The sequence below is a fragment of the Numida meleagris genome, chromosome 25, assembly GCF_002078875.1.
Source record: "Numida meleagris isolate 19003 breed g44 Domestic line chromosome 25, NumMel1.0, whole genome shotgun sequence".
Taxonomy (NCBI): Eukaryota; Metazoa; Chordata; class Aves; order Galliformes; family Numididae; genus Numida; species Numida meleagris.
Window position 1 is genome coordinate 2752116 of NC_034433.1, and position 20797 is coordinate 2772912.

At 50.7% G+C, this 20797-nt stretch overlaps 2 protein-coding genes across 9 annotated transcripts; one reads left to right on the forward strand and one right to left on the reverse strand.

Annotated features, from left to right (window-relative positions):
* YOD1 (YOD1 deubiquitinase) lies at positions 1267-6130 on the reverse strand. Its single transcript, XM_021377600.1, has 2 exons — positions 5687-6130; positions 1267-5380 (listed from the first exon to the last, which is right to left on the reverse strand). The coding sequence occupies exons 1-2, from the start codon at positions 6039-6041 to the stop codon at positions 4680-4682; spliced, it is 1056 nt and encodes a 351-aa protein (XP_021233275.1). The 5' UTR covers positions 6042-6130; the 3' UTR covers positions 1267-4679.
* Positions 6079-20434, forward strand: PFKFB2 (6-phosphofructo-2-kinase/fructose-2,6-biphosphatase 2). 8 transcript variants are annotated; one of them, XM_021377577.1, is made up of 16 exons: positions 6079-6298; positions 6772-6897; positions 6983-7079; positions 7648-7714; positions 7872-7946; positions 8063-8119; positions 8699-8823; positions 9130-9337; positions 9476-9622; positions 10232-10336; positions 10927-11056; positions 11783-11845; positions 12312-12385; positions 13571-13741; positions 14778-14800; positions 17469-20434. In XM_021377577.1, exons 1-16 carry the CDS (start codon positions 6220-6222, stop codon positions 17482-17484), a joined length of 1563 nt encoding a protein of 520 aa, XP_021233252.1. In that variant the 5' UTR covers positions 6079-6219; the 3' UTR covers positions 17485-20434. The 8 variants fall into 8 exon arrangements, 5 of the variants coding, with proteins under 5 accessions (XP_021233252.1, XP_021233254.1, XP_021233253.1 ...); XM_021377579.1 differs by having other exon boundaries at positions 13571-13696; XR_002432859.1 differs by having other exon boundaries at positions 13571-14800.

Consider the following 20797-nt stretch of genomic DNA (forward strand, 5'->3'; position numbering starts at 1 on the left):
GATGAAGAGCTGCAATTTTCCTAAAAGCGAGCTGAAAACGTGGTGCTCCTCTTATTAAGGAGTTTCCCTGCTGGGACAGAGCTGAGCCCAGCTCATTGTGGGGTTGGCTGGGGCAGGCGGTGCTGAATACAATGCTTCCATCAGCTCAATGTCCCGGTTCTCAAGGCCCATGGGCACATGGGATCATGTGGAAGGCAGTCAGCAGAGTTCTGCTAAGATCAGACATTGCCCTCATTGGTGCCTGTCCCCTTGCTCCTGCTCCTTCTGTGATAGAGCAAACAGGTAATGCTGTGAGGTCAGATGTGGTCGGAATGATGGCTGCTGTGTTCCTGTGCTGGAAGTGTGGTTTCACAAGGGCTCCTTGCCTGTGTCTGATCACAATCGTTGCGCTGTTGTGTACGTGAACATGTTGCTTGAAAAACTGGGGTGGGAATAGGACCCTCCTCTGCAGGTGCCACAGGGGAACAGGAGATGCAGATGTGAGTTCTGACCCTGCACCATGCAGGGAGGTGCTCCTTCCCTCTGTCCTCTCCCCACTCTTTCTTCTTGCATAGTCTTGTTCAGAACCAAGGAATCCAACACAAACTCCTGCTCTATCAGCTCCAAGGAGGTTTCTGCCTTTCCTCTTTCCTCCTTCCCTCAAAGCCATATGAAGAATTAAGCACTTATTAAAGGCATGGAAAAGTAATTGCTTTGAGAACCAAAGTTGGAAAGGGACATGTGCCGTCATCCCAGCAAACTGTGGCTGTAGCTGGGGAATGCAGACTTGGGCTGATTTCCTCCTAGTATTGCCTGTGTAGGCGATTGCTTCCATGAAATGGACACGATGTTACTGAAACAGAGAATTCCTGAATCTGTCTGCTTAATGACTTATACATGCAAATGCATGAACAGTGCTAGAGGCGTATAAGACTCTTTGGTCAGTCCTCTCGATGCCCGAGTACATCAGGTATTTTACTAAGTATAAAACTGTGTCGCTGACAATATAATTTATCAAAACATAGGTATAAAAATATAAAATTGCTGAAAAAGTGGGAAGTGAAGCTTTATCCTAAAAGGGCCATGGGACTCAGCCCTTCCTTCTTGCTATGACTGTCCCTGAGTATCAATGGAAAAAGCAATTGAGACAGAGAGGAAAGCAGATGTAAATTACTTAAAGACTGCATTCTAGATGTGAAGGCCACAAAAAAAATGCACTGGTGGAACAGTGAATAGAGCAAAAACCTGACGTTCAAGAGCTGAGGCAGAGACTACATTAAACAAGGGTGCATGCATCAGTCACGTTTATTGGTGCATTGACAATTTTCGCCATTCAAGCTACGTGTTTAAGGAAAGGCATCATTCCAAATGGTCTGCACTGATGGTACATGAAGTGGAACATTGTAGTACAGTGGTGACTAAGACTTGAGAAGCACTTGCTAACACCATTTGCTGTGCTGCAATGGGAACGCACGCTGCCGACATAGCAAAGTCCTTGCTTGGCATCTGCTGAACGCGTAAACGCAGACCAACTTTTAAAGTGCTGTTAAATCCATGAGATGTGCATCTCTTCCTACAACACAAAGTGTTTGTGAAAGGCCGTGTGATTCGGGTGTCAGGCTCTTCTTTAGTGAAAGAAGGAATTCAGTGCTGGTGAAGTGGCCAGGTGGGCACCAGGAAACCAAAGCTCTTCACTCAATCCAAGATCCGGAACTGTACAGGCAAGGAACCCAAGATGAACAACACAGCTTCTACCAAGCCCACCTCTGAAGTGAGAGTTTCAGTTTCCAGGGCCTGTTTAACTGCTGACCTCTGTGCCAAAGCGTTCAGCGAGGAAATCTGTGTTTAATTTAAATCTGTATGGGAATAAGTGGTATTGGTATTGGTAAGGACACGCACTCGTAGCTTACAGGCTTTCTGGAGGGGTACAGGCTCCCTGCCACCACCTGAGCCCACAACACGCCTATTCTAAAGTATCTGTAACTAATAACAGTTCAGTGCAAACGTATTAGCGACGCTTAGAAATTCATCCCCCTAGTGCCAGGATCCCATCTTTGTGGTACCTCCATAGCTGTGTCATTAAGGGCAAGTAAATGCTGCTAAAAAGATATTAAAAAAACCCCCAACGTTCCATCCTTTTAAAAAGAAGAGTTTTGAACCGGGAGCTTCTCCAGCTTGGTCCACATCCCCAGTTAATTGCTCTTTGAAACAGTTTGTCAGCATGTAAAAGTATCAACCTTTACAAACACGAATTACAGCAGTTCCGTTGATGTTTCTTAAACCAAAGGGATTTTATTTCCTAGGCAACTAAATAAAACATCCAAGCGGTGACACTGACACGTCTCCCTCACACGGAACTCCTGCTCTGTTAGTGGATTTGCTACTCAAACATGATAAAACAAAGCTAAACACTCCAGATTAAATCAAAGCTAATTTTAAACTTAAAAATACTGCCACTGAGAAATAACCCCCCCCGCAAAAAAAAAATATTTTGACACGCTTTCAGAAATCCCTCCAAGATACAAAGCCGAAAATCCAAGTGTTGCTCCCAAAAGTCGACGCCGCTGCAAACGTGGCAGACGATAAAGACGTATCTTCCACTTCTACAGCACTATTGTTTCAAAGACACCCAAAGTACACCTCTCTGAGGTAGGTATTCTGTCCGTGTAACAGATGGCAAATGGTGAGGAACAGCTCCGTGTCCGAGGCACCCCACCTCTTCAGTGTGAAAGCTGAGAACACCATTTAGGGTCGATAGTCTCTTGGTCTCATCCCTAGACAGCATTTTTGTCTCAAGTCGTCGTAACAGTGTAATCTTCAAGTTCTTTAGGTTCTTAAGCATCAGCTTCTAGAGGGCTGTTGGCAATGATTTGTGTTTTTTCCTCATGATAGACGGAAAGCAAAGTGTGGTTTAACACTGGAAGCTAAGTGGTTTTCTCTTGGAAACTCCCAACAGTGTGAACGCGTATTTTAATACTGAAATAAAAAGAAAACTGGTCCACAGTGCTTTTGGCAATTCTATTCCTTAGCCTTAATTTATTCTTGACTCAATTTAGAAAAGCATTCACGCAATTACTCTCCATTTGCTGTGAGATCCCCTCAGTATTTCAAGGTCCAACCGGGAAGCTCAGCTGAGAACTTCAGTGAAATTTGCTGCTTACAGAAAACAACTTTTTCTGCACCAGGAGTTTAGCTATGTGCCTCAATGAACAGAGGCCTTTAAACCTAAGATTGATTCCGTGTGGAAAGTGGGTTTGTTTCTGCCTCAAACTGAAGATGCACGTTCCTGCTCTCCATTTGTGGAAGAGCAAGAGAGGTAACTCGAAACAGAGCGACAGAAGAATAGAAGGCTACAAATATTTTAAAATCCCTTAAAGCAAATGTGTATTACAGGCATTACAAAGGAAAAAATAAATCCCCTTCAGTACTATGCACTTTTACAGCACCTTTTAAAAGACCTCAAAGCACTTACTGTTAAGCTCACAACCTTGCTGTGAGGTAAGATTGACGAAACCAATTCCACCTTCCCTGATTCTGAGCAGTATGAGAAGTAGGGCACTTGACCCAGCTTGTCTTGTTCTGACAATTCAACTGCATCCTTCATTATCTGAATTAAAGTCTTGCTCCTGAACAGTCATCGGTGACAAATCAAACACGTTAAGGCAGAATGCAGATGAAGAAACCTTGAGCCTCCCTTCTGGATTACTACTCTGTCCTCCTAAAAAGGGTAAGACTTCTTACCAGCAAAAACTGAGAACTATACCTTAAAGTGCTAATTTACAGTATTTGGAATCTGCTACAGTTTCGTAACACTGTGGCCATGAAATCAGCTACAGCCAAATAAAGACCATGCCAATGTATTTAACAGATGCAAATTAAGATACTTCCCTAACTACTGTACTTCCCTCTTGCCAGAATTTGAGATATGGTAAAGAAGAATCCAAGTATTTCAAGAAACATGCCTATGTTCTGATGCAGTGTAAACACCAAGGGGCTGATAGTTATTTTTCAAGCAACTAAAAACTACCTATGGAGGATTAATAAGTTTATTCAACACTTAACCATCTACTCGTTAATTTTAAGAAGGCTATCTTAAAGCTTAAAGGCCACTTCTTTCTCTAAAGCCGTGACTTCACACACACAATACATTCTACTTCTGATAGTAACATAGTGTAGGGCAGCTTTAGGGAGGCTCTTTCCACTAAAAACTGTGCATCCCACGAGCAGTTTCCCCTGGAAGGGCTGCTTGTATGCGCAGAGTCTATTTTTCAGTATAAATAGTGCCGATACATACGCTTCCTAAACCCTTAGATTAATTTAATTACCCTGAAAACATAATACAGAGAGATTAATTCAGTAATTTAGAGGCTCGCTTTTTACACTAGTGTTGAACGAGCCTGGTTTTGTATGGCCACTCAGAGCACACACTCCAAGAGAAGATTATTTCAGAACTCAGGTTTTAGCTGCCAGTATACATCACCTGCCAAATTACTCTAAATCAGCATGCGAGAAGATACCTATTTCAAATCAGCTGGAAAAGTCACTAACCACACCAAACCTGTGCCTCTTGGCCATCATTAAGTTAATACGCTTTTCAAGCTCTGTGAACGGAATTTTGTGATTACATACAGCTTATCTGGAAATCCAGAATTTTATTCCGGATGAGTGAGGTAGTAGATGTAACCATCCTCATGCAGGCGTCACACTTCCCCGAAGTTGGTGTGTCCCGTCTCCTTGGCGTGTTCTCTGGCTTCCACTTGTCCCGTCAGTCCCTTCTGGCACACCATGCACCTCAGCGTGAAGCGATTCACGTCGGTGAACTGCCTCTTCCGTCTGGCTTCATCTGCTAGCTCCAAGGCTTGTGCGAGAACAACATCATCAGTGGTAGAGAAAATGGTCTGGGGAGGAACGTCCGAGTCGGGGATTTTACGCTCGAGCGGATCGTAATGAATCCCATCATAGATCAAAAGGACCCGCTTGGTGTACCCGGCATCTTCCCCGAAACGATCGATTCTGACCGTCTGTGTGTCCACCACACAGATTTCACACTGGTAAAATTTGGATAAAATGGAAACCTCGATGGCTCCCCCCCAGGTTTCCTCTCTCCGGATCCAGTCGCAGTACTCCCTGTTGGTTTTCCCCAGCACCGCCTCGCAGTACGCCTCGGGGTCGCTCGCTACGATCTGCGCGATGAGGCTGCGCATCTCCGGAGCGCAGCCGGGGTCGTACACGCCGCCCTCCACCACGTAGTACACGCTGGTGAACAGACACGAGTTATCGGCCGGCACCACCCTCCTGGCCAGCACGGGCACCGCTTCCCTCACCGCCATCGTCCGCTTGGCCATGACTGGAGAGCCAGCGCTGGGCTTGGACGTGTCCTCCTCCACGATGAGCGTGTCCCCTGTCAGCGAGAGGGGAGAGCTGAGCGGGTGGCCACAGAACTGAATCGTTAAGGTCGGAAAGGAACTGAGAGCTCAAAGCCAACCACCAACCCGTCCCCACCGAACCGCGTCCCTCAGCGCCGCATCTCTGTGGTTCTCGAGCACCTCCAGGGCAGTGACCCACCGCCTCCACGGGCACTCTGCTCCAGCACCCACCGGCCCGGCGCGCAGGGCCACAGCCTCGCTTAATTAGGCTAATTGCAGCCCGCGGGGCAGGGAAGATCATAAAGCGCAGGCGCTGCCGCCCACCGCCGAGTAGGCCTCACCCGAGTGGATGCCCAGCTCGCCCAGCCGCCTCTCGCCGTCGCTGAGGTCCAGGCTCCGCGGAGGGAAGCCGAGGAGCAGCCTCTGGGCCGCGGCGGGGACGCCGGTGAGGGTGGCCAGGGCGGCCTGCATGTCGCAGAGGCGGGAGTGTGCCGTGAGGCCGGGCAGCGGCTGGGTGCCGCTCCGGGCCTTGCAGCGCAGCCGCAACATCCTTCGCGCGGCCGCCGCCGCCGCCTCCTCCCTCCTTCTCCTCCTCCTTTTCCTCCTCCTCCTCCTCTTCCCCGCCCGGCAGCCGCCGCTTCCGCCCCGGCCCAGCGCCCGCTCGTTCTCGCGAGATCTTTCTCCGTGCTTCCTCATTGGGCGCCGGGCCGCGGCCAATCGCGGCGTTGCCAGAGCAGGCGGCTCACGCCGCGGTCGGCATTGATCTCATTTGCATGCAGGGCGCGCCTGGGGCTGTGGCGTAACGTCGTTCTCCCGCCCGCTTGCCGGGGCGCGATTTACATCTCATTTGCATGCAGCGCGGCGGCGCGGAGCCATGGCGGCGGCGTACCGGCACGGCGGCAGCGCGCCGCGGGGCAGAGCCGGGGCCCAGCGCGGCGGAGAGAAGAAGTGCTGTGAGTACCGGGGCGGGACCGCGCCTGAAGCGCTTTTCGCGGGGAAAATAAACAAAAAAAGCGGTTGGCGGATTCGCTTAACAAAACGCGCGGTTCCCCTGGCGCGCGTGGATTTGACTGCGCGCGGTGGAGCCGCGCTGTCCCGGTGCCTTTCGTGCTGCTGACAGCCTCAGCCCAGCCTCGCTGCAGCCCTGCTGCCACCTGACCTCCTGTTTTCCGTGACCATCTGCTTGAGACCATGGTTTTCTTCCATCCTGAAACCATTTTTCTTCTGCCCTTGGCAGCTCTCATCTCGTGGGTAAATATTTGTCCCGCTGAGAGCCGCATTAGCCCCATTAGCTGTAGCAGGTGCACCGCTGCTAATCACTTTCATTAGCTAACACCGCTTGCAGCACTCATTAGGAGCCAGGAGCCGGCTGCAGGACGGCAAGGTCTGTCCGTGCTCTGGGCTCCACGCTAACGTTTTCCTGCAGCGTGGGCATCCTACATGACCAACTCGCCCACCCTCATCGTGATGATCGGGCTGCCCGCCCGCGGCAAGACCTACGTCTCCAAGAAGCTGACGCGCTACCTCAACTGGATCGGGGTGCCCACCCGAGGTGCGTGCCCCCACAGCCCCTGCCCCACGGGTGGGAGGGTGTCGGTGGGCGCCCATCTCAGCGCTGCGTCGTTTTGTGTCCCAAGTGTTCAATTTAGGGGTGTATCGCCGGGAAGCGGTCAAGTCCTACAAATCCTACGACTTCTTCAGGCACGATAACAAGGAGGCGATGGAGATCCGCAAGTGAGTTGGCGTCACGGGGCTGTGCAGATGGCCCGCTTGGGGTTGGCAGCCCGTCTGTTTCTGTAGCACAAAATAATGTTGAATGCCACGGAAGGAGGTAGTGCAGTGCAGCCAGGGATCCTGCCAAGGGATCTGCGCGTGGGAATGTTGTTGGCATCAGGAGAACTAGATGGAAAGCAGGGGCTCTGAGCACGCAGAGGAGCAGGGAATGTTGGGTACCTTAGGTGCTGTTCCCTTGGGATTTCCCAGGAGTGGGTTTTTGCCTTCAGTGGCTGCAGTGTGAGATGTCTTTGTGAGGTCAGTGGGACTGGGGGTCTGCGTGGAGCCTCAGCTGGTGGAGGCAGCAACGGGGGCATCCCTAGGGCAGGGATGGGAGCATGGGGAAAATGGGGATTTAAACAGAGTTCAGCTCTGCAGAGCCCCCAGGAGTTGGAAACATGTGAGGCTGGGTGCCCCATCTGTGGAGAGAGAGCAGACAGCTGATTTTTTTTTCCCTATCTCAGAGACTCAGAGGACCTCCAATCCAAATGCCCTGCATCTGCTCTGACACTTCATTTCTCTCCTGCAGACGATGTGCCTTAGTGGCCCTACAGGACGTGAAGGCGTACCTCCTGGAGGAGTGTGGGCAGATAGCTGTAAGGCTCTTCTCAGCCAAACACACCGTGGGGGCTTTATATCTGGGTTGTTCAAAGCTGCCCAGGGTATTTGGGAACCCAACTGTAATCCCAAATCATTTGGGGCTGCTTTAGAAGCTATAGGTAAACATTCTCATTGCCGCTTATTTTCTGGTAGGTGTTCGATGCAACCAACACAACTCGGGAAAGACGGGACCTGATCTTAAATTTTGCGAAGGAAAATGCTTTCAAGGTAGTGCTGCTGTATTTAATTTGTGATTGGGATCACTGTGCTGGAGCTGTTCTTGACTTCTGATGAAAAGCAGAGCTCTTGTTTCTCTAAACCACGTTTCATTGCCTCCTTCACAGGTGTTCTTTGTGGAATCTGTCTGTGACGATCCGGAGGTCATCGCTGCCAACATCCTGGTGCGTTGCCAGGCTCTGTGCCATGGAGCTGTGTGCTGTGCAAGGTCACCAGCTCTGCTCATAGCACTGCTGGTGGATTACCAGCATTAGGGCTGTGCTTGGTGCAGGGGGGTCAGGATCCTGCTCAGACTGTTGCTGATGGTTGCAGGCGTTCCCTCTGCTGCAGTTGCCAGCTGGGGGCTGTGGCTCCGTGCTTTGCTGCTCCTGCAGGGAGGGCTGGGGGCTGAACGGTGCTTCCCTGTAGCGCCCTGCTCTTACGTTTCAGCTCGTAAATACTACTGAAGATTTATGGGTTTATAAAAGCTAAAGGTGCAGTTGTTGAAGTTGGATGTGAGTTGAAGCCGAGCAGTGTTTGACCTTGAATGCAGGACGACGGGCAGCTGTGTCTGCGCCGGGGCCAAGCGCTGCAGCGTGCCCCCCCATCGCCTTTTGTTGCCTTGCCAGGAGCAGGTTTTTCCACCGGACAGCACTAAACAATGCTGACTTGTTTCAGAAGGGAAGGATGATGTTGTTCAGCACTGCTTTTGCTCCGTGTCGTGTTTGCTCAGCTTTCCCCATGTGTCGCTGTCTGCTCGGCAGGAGGTGAAGGTCTCCAGCCCCGATTACCCAGAAAGAAACAGGGAGAACGTGATGGATGATTTCCTGAAGAGGATCGAGTGCTACAAGGTCACGTACCAGCCCCTCGATCCTGATGAGTATGACAAGTAAGCAGTGAGCCCGGCCTGCTCCCTGTCCCTGAGCAGCTTTGCTTTGCTGCTTTGTGTTCTGTGCCTGAAGATGTGCAGTGCTTGTGCTGGAGCTCTCCCAAAGCTGAGATTTGCTCGTGCGGAGGCGATGCCCTCGGGTTGCAGTGGATTTGAATGCGATGCTCCCTGTGCAAGCACGGTGTGTCCTGTGTCCCCGCAGTAGTGCTGATGCCTTTAACTCAGGGCAGAGAGCTGGGGGGCACCTGCACGTGTGTCAGTTATCAAACCCGGCGTGTGGGTGTTCTTATTTTATGTTGACTCCAGAGATCTTTCCTTCATTAAAGTGATCAATGTGGGACAGCGGTTCCTAGTGAACAGAGTCCAAGATTACATCCAGAGCAAAATCGTCTATTACCTGATGAACATCCACGTGCAGCCGCGCACCATCTACCTCTGCCGGCACGGCGAGAGCGAGTATAACCTCGTTGGCAAGATTGGTGGGGACTCTGGGCTGTCACCGCGCGGCAAGCAGGTGCGGTTCTGCAGCACCCAGAGGGCTGCATTGCCAAGCATCAGAGCCCACGCTGCACCCATAGCAAGGGCATGTGGGGAGGGGTCGGCTGCCCAGTGCAGCTCCTGCCCTGCCCTGAGCTCCTCTGCCCTCTCCCAGTTTGCACAGGCGCTGAAGAAGTTCATCGAGGAGCAGGAGATTGCGGAGCTGAAGGTGTGGACCAGCCAGCTGAAGCGCACCATCCAGACAGCGGAGTCGCTGGGGGTCACCTACGAGCAGTGGAAGATCCTCAACGAGATTGATGCTGTGAGTGGGGCGCTGGGGGGTGGGCACAATGAAGCCTTCAGCTTTTCCATGGGGAAAATAATTAAATTGACCATTAAACTGTTTCCTGACCATTGCTCAAGTCTTCCAGCCGTGGCTGTGCATTATGCCCTCCGCTCTTATCAGGAGGTCTGGGGTCACTTGCTAGGGCTGGAAGCACCTGGAACCGTCAGAGGTTGCACACCAGCAGACCTCGTGCTCCAGCTGGTGTTGGGAAAGAGTGGCACTGAGCATCCCACGTGCCCATGGGGTGTATGTAATGCCCTGCTGGTGGGCAAAGGTTGGCACTCCCACTCTGTTCTTTTGAGCAAAAGGAATCACAAGGTTGTTGCTGCGGAGACGAACGCTCATTGCCATGCCTTGCAGATAGTTTGAACTAGAAGCAAAGCCAGCGGCCCTGAAATAGAAACATTATCTTAAATTAAAAAATGAGGAAGCAATGGTAATGGTTTTTAGGATGTCTCCGAGCTGTGCTGGGTGCTCTCTTGGCATTCCCAGCTCCCTCGCTTTGCTGGTGCTGTGCTCATGTTCATGTACTGAACTGCTGTACACCTGCTCAAGTGATGCTGCACGGAGCTGTGCTTCCTGCAGGGGGTGTGCGAAGAAATGACGTATGCAGAGATCGAAGCCAAATACCCCGACGAGTTTGCCTTGAGGGATCAGGAGAAATACCTCTATCGCTATCCTGGAGGAGAGGTGAGAGCACTTCAGAAGAGCAGTGTGCTGCAGTATGCATGGGGCAACGTGTAATGAGTAGAATGGAGGGGCTTTGCTTGGTTTCAGCTTTCTGTCCCCAGTATTTCCATGAGAAATTGAAAGCCTTTTCCATTGAAATTGGAAGGAAACTCAGCTGTCTTTTAGAGGAAAGCCATGCTGCTTGCTGGTCCAGTTGTGTGAAGCAGGTTCACTGCACTGCTCTCAGTTGGCTGAAGCTGAGTTTTCCCCATGGAAAATCACCCTGGGAGAGAAATGGCTGTGGGTGGGGAAGGAGTCACTTCTGGTTTTACTTCACAACCATATTTAAATGTATAATTTAGTGGTTTATTTTCTTTTCAAATTGCACTTGCTAAGAGTTATCACTAATCTGAACTTCCTGTAATCTGAGGGTTGCTGCCATCCAGTTTCCCCTGGAGCTGTTTCCTTATTTTCCCCCCTATTTACTCCATCACTTCTGCAGTTTCATGCTTTAACCGATACTTTCCTGAAGGCAAAGCTGCGTTAATTGCTACTTCGGCTCCAAGCCTGTTTATAAAAACCCCTTGCAAAATTCTTGTTTTGTTTTGCAGTCCTACCAGGACTTGGTTCAGCGCCTGGAGCCAGTAATTATGGAGCTGGAGCGGCAGGGCAACGTCCTCGTCATCTCCCACCAGGCAGTGATGAGGTGCCTCCTGGCTTACTTTCTGGATAAGAGTGCAGGTGCAAAAAATAAGCGTGTGCTGGCGGGGGCTGGCTTCTATTTTTGCCTCTTTTCAGGGTTTTTGGGTGGGTGTCTGGTAATTGCTGTTTTGATTTTCTTTGCAATGGAGGAACTGCTTTTTAAAAAAAAAAAAAAAGAAAGGAAGAAAAAACACTTCTGAAATGCTTTAACCATTGCATTTCAGCAGAGCTTTGCAGGACGTGCCCAAGGAGGGCAGGATGCTGTCTGCTCAGTGCCTGCCCTGCTGGCTTTCTGCTCAGCTCTCGTTTCCAGAAGTGCTTCAACCAGGAGCATCTGCAAAATCTCTATGAGATGAATTTTTAATTTAAGGGAACTGTGCTCTGATAGAGCAGTGTGAGGGCTGTGGTCCTGTGCGTGGTGCTGGCCCATGGCACGGTGATGCTCTGCAGGATGTGTGTGGCACACTACGTGCGTGATGCTCTGCGCTGGGGCTTGGCTCCTCCTCGCTTTGCAAACAGCAGGGCTCGCTGATCAGCACAGAGCGATGTGTAGTGGGAAGGGCACTGCTGGAGGTCATTTAAAGAGAAAACGCTGGGGCCCCTAGAAGCTGGGGTGACGTGGAGGTGCACGATGTTGAACACAGAGCGGTGCATGGCCACTGCAGTTCTCCCTGTGCTAAGGGTTGGGTTCCCCTGGAGCAGAGCTGGGGGGCTGTGGTGGAACCTTTGCTCCTGAAGATCAAGCTGACACTGCCTCTCCTGCAGACGAGCTGCCCTACCTGCGCTGCCCCCTGCACGCCATCCTCAAGCTCACCCCGGTCGCCTATGGTACGTGCCCCCTCGTCCCCTGCTTTGGGTGGACACAACTGCCTGGGGAGCAGCAGCTGTTGCTGTCAGTGCTTTTGGTGATGTTGTGAACAGGTTAAAAGGCACTGAGGGCTGGGAGGTTGGAGGGGGTGAGAACAATGGGATGGCATGTATTGGAGCTGTAGATTGGATATAAGGAAAAAGTATTTCACAATAAAGGGGGGTGGGTGTCCCCATCCTTGGAGAGGCTAAAGGTCAGGGGATGGGGCTCTGAATTCCCACAGTGAGGGTCAAAACCAGGGGGTAACTGAAGTGTGAGTTCTCTCTTAACACAGAATGAACTGTTCATGAGATGTTTGGTTTTAGTTTAGAAACAAGTAGCAGCCTTCTGCTCGCTTGACACGCGGTTTGAAAATGTTTTTATTTTAAATGGATTATCAAATAAATTGCACCTCCTCGTATGAGCTTCCCATTCTGTTTGGCCAAGGTTGTAAAGTGGAGACGATCACCTTGAACGTGGAAGCAGTGAACACCCACCGGGACAAACCTTCCCTGAACTCAGTAAGTGGAGCTGCCTTGTTCTGCCTCTTGGTTCATGTGGTCGCCCAACACTTGCCTTCCTTGAACATAAATCAATTGTGACTATCCCAGCTAGAAGTGGCCGGTTGCTTTCAGTGCCAGCAAGGCTGCTTCATGAGCAGAATTCATTGCTTGTAGAGTTGTGTGCACTTCCCAAGGCAGTGGGAGATATTTTGAAGACGTATTCTCTGGTGCAGAAGTGGGCAAACTTGGGTTAGAATGTACGTCTTTAAATCCTAGGTCTTGTTGTTGATGCTTGTTTGGCATGTCTGCTTGGAATTAGCGCTATTAACACAAAGTATTTAGGGAACTCCTGCTGCCTTCCTGAGCTCTCAGCCCATTGCAGACCCATAGGCAGTGTAAGGCTGCATCTTGGGGTGCGTTGTGGGGTTGGCAACCCCAGGACTGGCTGCTGCTGTGCTGTCGGTGGGAAGCACTGGGCTCATCCCTTTGAGGTGAGGATGTTTGTAGCTTGCAGGGTGACAGGGATCTCAGCCCTTGGCCTTGTCTCTGCAGATCTCACCTATGTTTTATGGAAGTTTCCACTGTTATTGTGCTTACTACTTCAGGCATGCTTGTGTTTTGCAGAGTGCCCGCAGGTGTTGGCAGTTGTTCAGTAGCATTCCCCTTCAGTAAGGCTCCCCAGTTGAGCACCACAAAACTAACACAGTGGTAAGGTTACAGGAGAGCTGATCTGAACTGAGCACATCTTCAGCTCTGGTGGTGCATGGGGGCTTTTAGCTGCCCCTTGGCATTGTAGGAGGTCCTAGAAAGAGCTTCAAAGGAGAAGGGTTGTTTGCCATTGTCTCAGACTTGTTGCTTTGCTGCTCATGTGATTCCTGTGCTGAAGTTATTGGTGCTGCTCAGAGGAGTCAGAGGATGCTCCTGCTCCGTGCTCCTTGGGAACAAACTGCTCTGAGAGCAGAGATACAAATAAGGGAAGTTTTTCTATTTATTTTTCTTCCTGAATTGATTGTAAAAATCATTAAGCAAAAAAAGAAAAAACACAACCCCAAGCCCAGAAGGAAGTAAAACTGCAAGCAAAGCAGGTGTAGGACGTTCAGCACCGCGGGTCCGCTCGTGGCCGGAGACTCTCGGGGACGCATCGCAGTTGTAACATCTGCTTCCCCTTTTCCCTTCCTTGTGATGTCCTCCGCCTGCGACCAGAGCCGCCTTCCCACGAGCCAGAGCCCGGGCAGGATGAGGAGGAGCAGCCTGACGCCGCTGGCCAGCGCGGCCACGGAGCAGCGCCCGCGGCATCACAGCGTTGGGAGCGGCCCCCCTGACCTGCAGGTTCGAGGTGCAGCTGCTCGGCCCCGGCTGCAAACCACTGCCCAGGTGGTGCCTTGCTCTGCTTGCCCTCCCCTGCCACCCGTGTCACCCAACCATGGCCGTGGTCCCGGCAGAAATACCCCGAAATACCCAAATGCCACTGGGAATCGTTCTGTATTAGGCACCCTTAAAATAACCGAGGAAATGCATGAAAATCTCTCAGTTAAACTGGAATTGTGGTGCCAGAGGTTTACAAAACCTGGCCCCACGCAGGCGAGTTTCCATCAGTAGGGCGGTTCATTCTGGGTCGTGCTTTCCAACAAGAGCTTGATTGGAAAGCGTTACAAATATCATCTCTCTCCAAATTTGATGGTGCAGCCAAGTGTTGCTCTAGCTGTAGTGCAGTTGGTGGGGAAAATCCCTGTGCTCGGTGCCCACATTCCTGTGGGTCCCACCAGCAGCTGGTTGAGCAAAGGTTGGGCCCCTGGTATTTGGATGCCGCTTGGTTTTTGCCACCTAGCACTTGGTTTGGTTTGAAACCATGTGGATCCCTATCAGGGTGGAATGTGAAGCCCCGTTTGCTTCTTTGCAGATTGAGAATTGGTTCCCTTTGCTGCGTCCCATCACATGAGGTGGAGGGGACGTGGGGGCTCCTGGTTGGGGACCTCGTGCATTTTGTTCCCCTCGCTGCAGAGTGAGACTTCTCAGTAGAACTGTGGCTCTTTTATAGGGGATTTTATTTTTAGATAACAATGGTGAACAGCTTTCATCTCGCACATTTCGCAGCTCGGTATTTTCCAAGCTGTTTGCAGTTGTGCTTCTTGTAGTTGTGATGTTGTACCATGAAAAACTTTGAAGCTCAGGGGCATCCAGAAGCCAATGCTTTCAGCATGGGTGGGGATGGTGAGAGCTGTCCTGGAGCTCTGCCCTGGATGGAGCCACTCAGTGAGCTCGGGTGCAAGCCTGCAGCGATCTCCCCACCCTGAACCCCTTGGGTTGCTTCCCTTCCTTCCTCATTTCCTTCAGTGCTGTTACTGTTGCTTGTAAACTGTCTTTGAAATGCACTTTGAGCTCTCCTATGCTGTTTCTTTTTCCTTTGCAGCCTCAAGTGGGAAATGCTTGCCTGTGAGTACTGCTGAGAGCAGCTTGTGTGCGTTCTGTTGTGCTTTAGTAAGTAGGACTTCTCTTGGCTGGAGTTGCATGGAAACTGCTTTGGGGAAAGACAAATGCACTGAGCAGGAGGAGGTGCTGCTGTGCAATGATTCATCACTAAGGGGACCTTGATGGTTGCAGAGTGCTACCAGGGCTGAGGTTCCATCCACGACCCCTCCCTGCTGTCACCTTTAGGGTGATGCTGTCCATCACTGGGCACTGCAGGAGGAGGTATTGGTGGTGTTCTCCTGTGGTTTGGAGGGAGCTGCATGGATGGAGCAACAGGGAGAGTGGGGTTCTGAGCTGTGCTGTGGGGAGGACATTTGGGAAGCAGCTCTGTGAGTCTTGCTATGCTAGTAGTATTTCCACTGCCTCCTCTGGCATGTCCCCTTAGGGCACCCTTGGGGTGAGCAGGGCAGGGCTGTCTCCTCCCCCAAAGGGAGAGTGTTTTCTTATCTGTTCCCCCTCTCTAGGGAGCCAGCAGCTATTGTCATTGAGGAGACCTCAGGCTCTCCCTGCTGTGTCATCCCTGCAGCAGTGGCTGTGGCAAACCCCAGCGTGACCCCTTGCTTGGCTTAGCAGATGCTTCACCTCATGCAGCTCGTGCAGTGTTGTTGTTTCTGTTCTGTAGAAGTTTGTTACGATACATAAGTTTGGGACCTGACTGTATGGGATAGCTCTTGGCTCTTAGCTTCCCTGCACAGTGCCATGTTGGTCGCCATGCACTTGGGATGACCCCAAGATCCAGCCTGCTTTTACTCATCTTTGGAAGCATTCTGGAAAGCTTTGGGCATTGCACCTGCACTGCAGAATGCTGGACCCTGGGACATGGGACTGCCTCTGACCTGCGGGCACATCCTCCTGCTGCTGGTGCTTTGGCTTCAAATGCAGAGAGCTGGATTTAGTGGAAAGCAAATGGAGTGGTAGCAGGTTCTGTTTCCTGATGGATCGAGGGAAGATGAAGGTTTGGCTGGGGAGGTTGTGCCTCATCTCCAGGTGAGGGAGGGCACTGCTTCTGCTCTTGGGGGGGGTGGGGGGAGGGAGGGAGATGAGCTTCCTCCAGGTCTCAGCACTCCTACTGGCATGTGCAGGTTTTAACTTTGTCAAAAGTCAGATTTTGCACTTTGAAGTGAAGCTCTTCCAGTTCATTTTTTCAGCAAGACTCCCTGTCTTTATGCACAGTCTTCATTTAAACACGTTTCCTGGGATAAAATGTTCTCAAGTTTTCTCACTTTTACTATGCTGCAGAGAAGTTTTATTGGTGGAGCAGCGTGGCTGCCCTGCCAAAGCTGCAGAAGCACTTTGTGCGTTGTGCTTGAAGCTCAACACAGTGTTGAGCTGGAGTGCGGTGTTGAATGCATCCATGGCCTTCTTGGGAGCTGTCCAGCAGCTGCAATGCAAAGAGTGTGATGTTTCACCTAATGTTGCCTACTCCCCAGGTTTCAGGGTCCTTAATGGTGAAGATGAGGGGAAAAGCAGAAAGAACCTGGGCTGAGGGAGCTTGCAGTGCATCATTTCATAACATTGTGAAATCCAAAGCCTTAGCCCTTCAGCTTTGCCTTTGTTCTCTGAACTGCAAGGGGCTGTGTTTAGAAAATGAATGCATGCACCACCTATGAAAAACTACCCTTCTAACACTGTGCTTTAAGTGTTTGCTTTCCCTTTGGTTTAAAAAATAATAATTCCTCAGAGGCATCAAGGAAGGGAGTTTGGTCCAACTTCCTTCATTCCTCTCCAAACCCTCTCTTAACAGTGGTGTTTTGCTTGAGAAAACAGCATGTGAGCAGCTATTGTGAGTTAACTCTGAGGATTCCTTATGAAGTATCACTGTTGGGAAAGCTGTTCAGATAATTTTTTTTTTTTTCCTATCACAAATGGAAAGAACATAGGGTCTGAGCTTCCAGAATGCTGGACCGAAATGTTGATGCCTGCTGCTAATTGTCAGCAAATTGGCTTGAGAGCTGTGCTGCTGCTTTACTGCAGAACAGCGATGGTTGGGTAAGAAGGTAACAAGGCAAATGGTGCGTGTTGACTCGCACACCCCTTTGCAGTCTCCAAAGCACTGCTGCACACTGTGGCTCACTGTGTTCTGTGCTCTGGGACACAGAACGAGCAGCAGTTGCTGCAGGGCATCCTGGCTGCCAGATTTTAGTCCATGTGCTTGTTATGGACTAAATGGATCATTCACTTGTACTGATGTGTGTTCCTGTTGCTCTGGGTGAGGCAATGGAAGCGATTTTATCAGAGCTAGAAGTACTTATTGTGGCTGATACGTGAATTTATTACTGTAACATTTCTAACATTTATATGGAGGTGTAATTTCCTCTGGAGATGAATAAAACATTGACCCCGAGTAGCAAGCAGCCTCGTTCATGCACGGTGCTCGGTGAAGGTTGCATGCCCAGCCTCGGGGCAGCTGGGAGAGCTCTGCAGGAGGCTGAATGGCGAAGCAAGAAGAAATTATCTGGAACAGGGACATAATCAGGAACAAGTACATAAGCAGATCCTCAGGTAGATGCAGCCAGGTAGACCCACTGCATGGAGCTGGTTGGATTCTGCTGCAAAGGGTCTGTCCGTGGTGCCCCTTGGTTTAGTGCCTGTGGGTTGAACCCTGTCCTAACCCGTGCCTTTCTCTCCGCAGAGGCTGGCTGGCCTAGCAGTGTAAGGCTGGGGCTTCACGGCGGCATCGGATGGGAGGAGCCCGGCGGGACCCGGTGCCACCAGGGAGCACAGTGAGCGCGGGCAGCAGTGTCCCCACCGCGCTTCCCGCTGCCGTGTCCTGTCCTTGTGAGCACTCAGTGACCGCAGAAAACTTCCTGCAAAGATATTTTTTTTGGCTGCTTTTAATGCGTGTGAGTGTGTGTGTGAGCAGCAGGACGTGGGAGCGAGCTGTCCCCATGCTTTGTGTGCGCTGCTCGGGGCTGCCTCTGTGCCTCTCCTCCTGTGCTCGCTGAAGCAACTTCTCTTTGGAAGCTGTTCTCATCAGACCCAGTCCCCCAGGTTTTATTCAATCTTTGCCGTCTCTGAGCTCAAGCACAGTTACTCAGTGCTATTTAATAAGCAGAAGCACTCCAGGTATCGCTTGGCTTCCATGGCTGTTGCTTTGAATCCCCAGACCTGAGCCTCTTGCTTTGCTTTGGGGAGGGTTTTGCACGTGCTGTGACAGAAGGCATTCATAGGATTCCCAGTGCTACGAGATGTCCCATCTCAGGGGACAAGGACATGGATGTGCCCGTTGCCATCCGAGAGCAGCCAAGCTGCTTTTGGGCTCACATCCTGCTTTGGTTTTGCACCTGCTGCACGCCTCGCCCTGTCCTTTCTCCTGGGCTTCATGGATGCTTTTCTCTTGCAGGAGAAATGCCTCACTCTGCACTGCACAGCACTGTTTTCTTCCTGCATTCCATGCTTACTGTCCTGTTCCCTTTACCTTAGCCAAAACCTCTCACGATCAGCTTGGGTGTTTTGTACTCACGCACAAGTGATGCATCAGAGAATCGTGGATTCACTGACCAAAGCTGAGTAATGCTAATTCTGCAGAACATTTCCTATTGCTCGAGATAATTTTGTTGGCAGAAGGTAGTGAGGGGCCTGGGCTGTGGGTGAGGTGAGGAGCAGCAGCGGGGCCACGTGAGTGTGGTGTGTGATATTTTTTTTAGTTCATTGTCTCTTGTTCCAAGTTTTAGACCCACAGCACATTTCTGTACTCACATATGAGTAAGCTGTGAACGTTGCTGATGTAATGCTGCCTTTTGTGGAGCTGTTTTAGTATTTAGGGCACGGGTGGTGCACTCCTTCAGTGCTGGTTGCCTCTTATTGGGGTGCCCTGCCCAAATGTGGGGCAACAACACCCTGAATTTTCACTTTTCTCATATGAGTTTTTTTGCCAAACTGCATTTTCCCTCACTCCTAATGTTGCCCTTGTAATTAGGGCAAAACTATCAGGTTTGCAGCCCCGAGATAAGGTGAAACAATGAGTGCTTGGGGTTGAGCAGGAGGTTGTTACAGATCTGCTCCGTCCGATGACTCCAGGATCTGTGACTCTGGGACCCAGGCTGTGTGTGTTAAGGGTGTAAATCAGTGCCCACCCACAGGTACCTGAGCCCCGCACACTCTGCCAGTGCTCAGCAGGCTGAGGCTTCACTGGGGATTTGTGTTGTAAATGCTCCCAGACCTTTAATATCTGAAGTTGAGATGAGAGGGCCACAGCAGAGGCCCCAAACCTTTAGGATGTACAATCTGCAGAAGTTATGTGTTGATCTCAAGCAGTTACACTCCAGAGGGATGAAATTCAGTGGGTAAGAAGCTGAGTTTTCTTGGTTTTACTCCTTAGGTGGTTCCCACTGAGCAATCGTCCTTGTTACCGAATGTTACGGTGCTTAGAAATAAGCCAGGGGAAATTATTTATTTAAAAAAAAAAAAAAAAAAGGGAAGGAGAAACAAAAAGTTGAAGGAAGAGTTCTCTAGGCTGCATAGCACGGCGATGCTCGCTGCCTGCAGTGATCCTCCAACGCACAAAGATGCTGGGATGGGCTGGCTGCAAACCTGCAGCCCCCGAGCCACCAGCAGATGCCTACTGTGAGCTGCTCACGCACAACGTGCTGTAATGACTGTACACAGGGATAAGGAGTTAGGCTCCATCGAGGAGCTCGTGGTTTTAATGAGGTATAGCTGTTGTTGTTTTTTTTTTTTTCCCTGCCAGAATTCACGACTGTAGCTGATGAGTGTTGGTAGTTGTCGGTTTTTAATCACTGCTTCATGTCTGCTCTGCAGGGGTGGGTGGCTGTGGGTTCCTGTGCTCCCCAAGCAATGCTGCAGCAGCTGCACTAGGATGGAGCCATCTGCAGCGGTCATACTCTGCCCCTCAGTGCTTTAAGCCAAAGCATAGCTTCTCCTCCTGCACCTTAACATGTAAAAGCTGTACATACATGTGTCTGTAAAGCAGAGCAGTGGCAAATTTGTGGTGACCGTGGGCTCATTGCCATGCAGGTGAATGGGAGGTGACAGCGTGGGTGTTGCATGTCCCAGGTGAGGCTCTGCCTGTGCCAGGTGCTTCCTTGAAACCACCTGACTGCCCTGGCACCGCTCGTGCAAACAGCCCAGGATAAATAAGGGTTGCACAATTTACCTGAATTTGGGATTAGCGGGGGCTTGCACTGCTGGTCACACAGAGCCGTGGTGTTGGGCTGCATTCAAAGCACTCCAATAGTTCACAAAGTGCTGAATGTCCAGTGGTGGACTTGTCTGCTGCGTGAGCGTTGCACCAACACCAGATTTGACTCCTGTATTTCCCTGACTTCTCTTTTCATCCTCTTCCCATGTCAGAGGTGCCCTGTGCTGGTCTCAGGGCGCTGCTCTGCGTTGCTGCGTGCTGCTTGCAAACTGCATCCGTGTGCTGTGCGTGGGGAGGGTGATGTTCCGTGTTTCCCAGTGTTCTGCTGTGTTACTGCTTGCTAATGATCATTTTCTAGGTTTTTAAAAAAAAAAAAAGCAGCAATGTATGCAGAGTTGTTGGGCTGTGTCGTGTACTCTTCGCACTTACGCATAAATATCCCATGAGCGTTTATTTACAGTACAGAGGTTTTAAAAATAAAATCTTGTTTCCTCTCATTTTCCGTGACTGTTTGCTGTGAGTGTGTCACCAAACCAGGACGCAGTCGGTAATGCTGAACTCAAGGAGTGCATGGGAAGCACTGGGCAAGAGGGTGTGCGTGGGACAGGGGACTTGGGAGCAGGAGAGGTGGGTGCCATCCCCTTCCCGAAGTAATCCATGTTAAAGATGGTGATGTTGGAGGAACCAGAATTCACCTTTTCAGTCTTCTTGAGGAGGTGTCATGGTAAGAACACATCTCTTTTCGTAGAATAACTGTGCAGAAGAGCAATGGGTGAAATCACCTTTTACCATCACTTTGGAGATCCCTGAGCAGATTGAGATGTTGGGTAACCCCAGTTCTTCCTTCTGCTCTTCTCTGA